The 7,500-nt window shown below is 21.7% G+C and overlaps 1 protein-coding gene across 1 annotated transcript; it reads right to left on the bottom strand.

Moving 5' to 3' along the window:
- Positions 1–237: 237 nt before the first annotated feature.
- PGSY75_0319000 (putative P-type ATPase) lies at positions 238–5,895 on the bottom strand (the record flags this gene model as incomplete). The annotated part of the gene is made up of 1 exon (XM_018784042.1): positions 238–5,895. The coding sequence occupies one exon, from the start codon at positions 5,893–5,895 to the stop codon at positions 238–240; it is 5,658 nt and encodes a 1,885-aa protein (XP_018643625.1).
- Between the last annotated feature and the right edge of the window lie 1,605 nt (positions 5,896–7,500).

The raw sequence follows: 7,500 nt of genomic DNA, 5'->3' as shown, positions 1-7,500 counted from the left end.
AGTAAAATAAATAAAAGTAATAAAAAAAAATATATAATAAATAAAAATAATAATAAATAAAATATTTTTTTTGATGAAACTATTTCCATATAAAGATATATATATATATATATATATATATATATATATAATATAATCAAAATATTAGTCATATAATTTAACACATTTACTTTTTCCCCCTGAACATATATACCTTTTAAACATTATTTTTTTTATTTTTTATTTTATTTTTTTTTTTTATGATTTTCTTTTGTGCTTTATATTTCCAGTTTCATCTTTAAGTAAGGGCATTTTAATTTTATAGATAGCTTTCTGTACCAATCCCCAAAAGGCTTCTTTCGCCTCTACTGCAAAAGCAAATCCTTTATGATTAAATTCATTTGAACTTTTTTGGTTATCAATATATGCTAATTTTTTTATTTCGTATTTTCTTAATCCTTCAAATTTCCCCAATTTTAATTGCTCTAGTACTATTTGTTCCATAGTCGGTTTTTTTATAAATTGATAAGTCATTAATATTAATAATGGTAATATAGATATGTATAAAGAAATTATTAATGAAGCATAATAGTTACCTGATGAATGTGCTTTTTCAAATGTACCATGTAATTCATCTGCTCCTACAATATCTAAAAAGAATTTAGTATTACTTATTATAAACCAAAAGAAAAATGTTGCTATCAATTCTACCCATAACACTACATGAGATATAAAAAACCATGTATTAGTCATTAGTACTACTACTATATTTACTGCTATTACATGATGAGTATAAAGAATTTGTGAAAACGTATTAAAATCTATATCTGCATGATGATTATCTTTTAAAGAAGATGAATATGCTTGTCCTGTTGAAAAATGTAACATTATAACCGTTTCAACGGTAGCTAGCCAAATTGCAAATAATAAATAAACAAATAAATAATGTGTACCATAAGTTCTATACTTTTCTGGTTTTGATCTTTTTCCAATCCATGATTTTATTTTTTCTGTATATCTTTGTATATATGGTATATATCGTATAGGGAAAAAAAAAAATTTATAAAATGATTTATAACAACTTTTTACTTTGTTAGTATAAAATTCCATTTTTCTATTAGAATAAAATGGCCATAAAGTTGATGGTGATGTTTCATATAATAAAGGATTATTTAAAAGGATATTATGTGGTAACTGCTTATCTAAAGCAACAAAAAATATTACAGGTAATGATGTGAAAGCTATATTAATAATTTGTTTTGTCCATGGATTCCATGCATCTATAGCACTATAACCTGTCCAAAATATTAATATCATTGAACATAAACAAAAACTAACATTACGAAATATACAAAAATATACTAAAAAAGAATTTCTTCTTAATGATTCTCTACCATGTACAAATAATAATTTTTTTAAATATTTAAATTCACTGATAGTAAAATCAGAAGAACGAGCAGCTTGTAAACCTTCCTTTCCTGCAATACCAACACCAACATTAGCCATTAAAATCATGCCAACATCATTTGCACCATCACCTATAGCTAATGATGTACCGCGAGGATTAAAAGCAGAATTTTCTTTAACTAATAATGATTTTTGTTTAGGTGTTACACGACAAGCAATTAATGTAGATGCACTTCTAGCTAATGTATAGAATTTGATTTTTAAAATTTTATCTTTCATTATAACATCTAATGCTTCACCTGTAATTGTTATAGAAAATTGTGAATAATGTACTTGTTCTTTTCCTTTCGTTTTATCCAATTCATTATTATGACAAAATGATTCACTAGATTCTAAAAAAGAGTTGAATACTTTATCTTGTCTAGCTAAACTTGGAAAAGAATTATTATTTTTCATATTAAACATATTTGATGATATAATACTCTTTTTTATAGAACCATGAAAATTAGATTTCATAAAATTTAATATTGTTTCAGATCTTAAATCTAAATTTAAATTTTCCCAATTTACACTATTCCACCATTTCGTACCATGATCTACATTTAAAAGATTTGCTGCATTTGTATTCTTCTCATGAATATTTATCTGTTCTAATAATAAAGCTGGGTCAGTTTCTGTAAATATAGCATTATATGTTTGTTTATTTAATATATTTATAGAATGTCCAATATTAATAGCTGTTTCTAATTTATCTCCTGTTAATACACATATTGTCATACCTGCATCTCTTAAATCTTGTATTACTTGAGGGACATCATCTTGCAACTTATCATCAATACCTGTACATCCAATAATAATTAAATTATTCTCAGCTTCTTCATAAAATTCTTGTAAATATTCTTCTTTATCTGTTTCTGATTTTTTTCTAGCATCTATATGATTTCGATACATATCAGTAAATTCATTTTCTGTCAAATGTTTATATCCTAAAACTAACGTTCTTAAACCTGATGTTGCAAATGCATGTAATTGATGCTCTACGTGATCTACAATATTTTCTTGATTTTTTGATGCTAATTTTAATACACTTGTATCAGCTCCTTTTACTAACATAAAGATTTCTTTTTTTTCATTTTTAACAATTAATGACATTCTTTTTCTTACATTATCAAATGCGAATACATCTAATATTTCAAATGATAAAATGGGTACAACTTTTTTAATAATTTTCTCTTCAGATTTAATTTCTTCTTTATATTGAATTTTATTAGAACCAAAGATATTTTTTATTGGTATAGACATATGAAAGTTATTCATATAATCATCTTTTGTATTACCTTTGTTTATATTCTCATTTATTTTAATACTCTCTTTTTTTTTCTCCTTTCCAAAACACCCAATTACATCAGGGAAATATGTATCAAATTCTTTTTCATAAATTTTTTTTTTTTCTAAAAATTTTTCGAATTTATTTTCACCTAATATAAACCTTTGAGCAAATGTAGATGATAATTCTATTTCTATAGTAGTTAAATTAGGTCTGTTTACAAACTCACATCCTAAATATAAAGATGTACTTATTAAAGCTAATTCATCTGGAGAACTTGCATCATATTGTGGTTGTGTTTGTGTAATGTATGTATAAACCATATCAGTTTCTTTATCATATATTTTTAATTTTTCATTATTGTTATTATCATCTTCATTATTATCCATTTCATCTATATCTACATTTCTTATCATAGCACTATGGCATAAGCTTAAAACTAATAATAAAAAATATATTTGATCTTGAACATCATGACGAATGCTATATATTTTATTAACAAATAATAATCTATTAAAAAAAACAAATTCATTTTCACCCCTAATAAAATCATCTTCAGTATAAGTACTATTTAGTAAGCTTTCATAATTAGCTAAGCTATTTTTATTATAAAATAGACTCTTTTTCTTTTTCATTTTTGTATTTATTGAAGTATTTGACCAATTTAAAGGATTCAAAAATGTATGGCTCCTTCTTGTCTTTTCTTTATTCAAATTATTATTTCTATAAAAATTTGTTTCATCATCGTTGTATGGTTTATTTTTTACATGGTTTTGGCGTTGATAATTATTAAGGTAATAATTATCATAATTGTCATAATGATGGTTATGAACATTATGTTCACCATGAATACCATTATCTTTATCACGATGAATAATATTATCTTTATCACGATAAATATCATTATCTTTATCACGATGAATATCATTATCTTTATCACGATCATCATCTTCATCGTCATTTTCATCATCATTATTATTGTTGTTGTCATCACTATCATTTGTACCATGATCATTTTTGTTCTCATCATTTAGGTGTCCATGTCCATTTTCTTCATTATCGTAATCTTCAAAAACAGGGTCCATAGGATCTTGACTACCCCAATGTCTGCTCTTTGCAATATTTTCCTTTATATTACTGAAATCATAAAAACCATATGTTCCCTTATTTCCCAAACCAATATTTTGTAGCTGCATAACATTTTGTGTTAAGGTTCCTGTTTTGTCCGAATATATATGAGTAACATTTCCCATTTCTTCTAATAATTGTCCAGCTTTACTTAATGCATGTCTACCAGTTTTTTCGCTATACATATCATTATCCCAATTTATTAAATATCCTTGTAATAATCTAACCACCTCCCATATTAATAATAAATCTACTGGTATAAAAGAACCAAATAATAGAATCATAGATCCTATAGTTATAAAAAATGTTTTTAAACTATCAGATGTTTGATCTAAATTTAAATACCACAAAGTATAGCCTTTTCTTCTCATCCATAATACACCTGCTATAGCTACTATTAAAGATATAAACACTTGACATATAATTAATACAATAACATGATTTCCATATACAAATTCTAATCTAGACCATTTTTGTCTTGATTTTGTTGATGCATTTTTCATTAACTTTGTACGATTTCCTGTATTAATTACTAAACCATAAATCCATTTTGTATTTACTAAAGATGTTCCTCTAAGTACTAAATTATCTATTGTTATTTGAACAAGTTTCTGATCTCTTTTATGTTCTTTAAAAAAAAAATTTTCTTTTTTTAGTTTTTGTTCTTCTTCATCATATGCTCCATTATGAATATTATCATCATCATTATTATTATTTTTATTATTATTATTATTATTACCAATTGATGATAGTGTGGAATTCCTTTTATTTAATTTCTCGTTCTCATTTTTGTTATTAAAAAATGACTTATTAAACGTTAACTTGCTGTACAAAGTTCTTCTTCTCCTTTCTGGTTTATTCTCACTAATAACATCATTATTAATATGTGTTATTTGGTCATTATTACTACTAGATGTGTCGTATACCTTTTTTTTATTATTTATAGTAAAAAAGGTTTTTTTTTTATCTACTGTTTCTTCTTTTTGCACCTGTTTCTTGATGTCATCCACGGAAAAACAATTATTATTATTATTATTATCAAAATTATTATCATCATTATTATCATGCCTACCATTTTGATGATGGTCGTCATATATATTATGATCATTCTTTGTCATGTCCGAAAAATTATGTTGTTCATTTGCATTATATAAAATATGTGGATCATTATTATCATATTTATTATTTTCATTAATAAAGATTCCTGTTCCTTTTTCATCGTGTTCATCTTTATTATCATCCATTTTATAATGAGTATTATAAAAATGAACAAGTTTTCCATTCTTCATATTTTTATATTGTAAAGGAGGTAATATCATATATCCTTTATAATCAAAAATATTATCATTAGGTCTTTCACTTATTAATTCTATTCTACAGAATCCTGCACTTTTATCATCACTAAAATATTTAGATATATCTGGTAAACAATATTTTTGTTTAACATTAGATTCACCATCTACATTTTTAGTTTCAATGTTTACAATTCCTTTTTTATTAGAACAATTTAATACAATCAAATCAGCAGGAAAATATTCATATGAGAAAATTTTTACAACATCACCATCTTTAACATCTGCCCATTTTTTTTCTTTTAATTCTCCTTGTTCAAAAACCATAGTTTTTTTACTATTTTCTTCATTATCAGATTTGTGCCTTTGCCAGTCTTCAAAAAATTCTTTAATCATTGCCACTACTATTATAAAAACTAAGGGTATTAAATAAGTTGGCATTCCTTTTGAGTCTGTTATTTCAGGTATTAATTGTAACATTGATATTGATAAAAAATATAAATTTCCTAATCTTAAAAATTGAAAAAATACAATCAAAGGCAAAAAGCTATATAATTTATATTTAGCTGTTCTTATTTCATTTTTATGTTTCTTCCCATATATTATATCTATATTCAAATCTTCCTCCTCGATCTTGTTTTGAGCATTCTTTATATAATATTCATGCTCATCTTTATTAAATTCAAAATTAGATATTAAATATATTTTATTCTCATTATGTTTTCCTTTGATAGTACAGGATATCCATTCTAATATTTTCATTATCAGCTGATAGTGGATTTATGTGCATTCATAAGTATCAAAAAAAAAAAAAAAAAAAAAATTAATAAATAAATAAATAATAATAATAATAATAAATTAAAATAAAAATTAAAACATATGTATATAATATATAATATATAATTTTTTTTTAATACATCTCGAGATTCTTATGTTTTGTTTTTTTCTTGTCCTTAAATGTTAAAACATATATATATATATATATATATATATGTATATATGTATGTATTTTCTTTTAAATTAATTATGCCCCAGTTTTTATTTATTATTATTTTTTTTTTTTTATAAAAGACAATTATTCATAAAAGTGTTCAAACATGATAAAATTATCTACACTCATATTAAAATGATAATAATATTTATGGTTAAATAACAAAATCAATAGGAGAGCTGTTAAAAAATAAAATAACAAATCAATATATATATATATATATTTATATATATATTTATACACACTTTATATTATTTATTTATGTTTTCAAAAATAAATTTTTTCAAGTCATATAAAAAGAGACCAAGAAGAAAAATATTTATATATGCACAGTTGTTATATATTAGAAAAATAAAATAATAAAATGATACATAAACAAAAATTTTACAAATAGACTTATAAAAGTTCAAGTCATAACCACAACATTTGGTAAATGAACGAGAAAAATAAAATATAAATTAATTAAAATAAAATATAATAAAATATAATAAAATAAAATATAAATATAATATGTACATTCAAATTATATATCATACATATATATATATATATATATATATATATATTTATTTATATTTATTTATTTTATAATATTGCACATATTTTTGATAAGTATTCAAATAATTTTTACATATTCATAAAAGTACATAATTATAAAAGGTACATTAAAATTTATAATTGTACATATTTTTATTATATGTACATTTTCTCATGTGTAAAAAAAAAAAAAAAAAAAAAAGAAAATCACGTGCTAGAAATATATAATAATATTTCCATCATTTCTTTACAATTATTTGGAAAATAAAAGAGGACTAATATATTTCCTCAATATTTTATAATAATAATCAAAATATATATATATATATACCTAATATTATTATATGAATATGTATAAAACATATAAATAGTTATACAAAAAAAAAGGGAAAAAAAAAAAAAAAAATACAATATGTGTATATAACAAATATATTTATTATATATATGTATATATAATATATATATTATATATTTGAGAACTAGGAAAATTAGAAGGATATTTCTAATAGTAAAAAAAAATATTTATATATATATAATATTATGTATTATGCATATTAAAATATTGTATATATAAATATATATATAATATATATATTATTATATATATATATATATATATATATATTTTTTTTTATACTTTTTACCTATTATTTTCATATAGGCACATATACAATAAATATATGAAAAAAAAAAAAAAAAAAAAAAAAAAAAAAAATATATATATATAATATATATATATATATAATAATATAATATATCACGATGAAAAAAATAAAAATTATAAGAAATATTCAAAAAAAAAAAAAAAAAAAATTTATTAATATTTTTTTATAATATAA

Source organism: Plasmodium gaboni, chromosome 3 (genome assembly GCF_001602025.1).
Source record: "Plasmodium gaboni strain SY75 chromosome 3, whole genome shotgun sequence".
Taxonomy (NCBI): domain Eukaryota; phylum Apicomplexa; class Aconoidasida; order Haemosporida; family Plasmodiidae; genus Plasmodium; species Plasmodium gaboni.
Note: the sequence above shows the minus strand (reverse complement) of the source record. Positions and strands in the feature narration are given on the sequence as shown.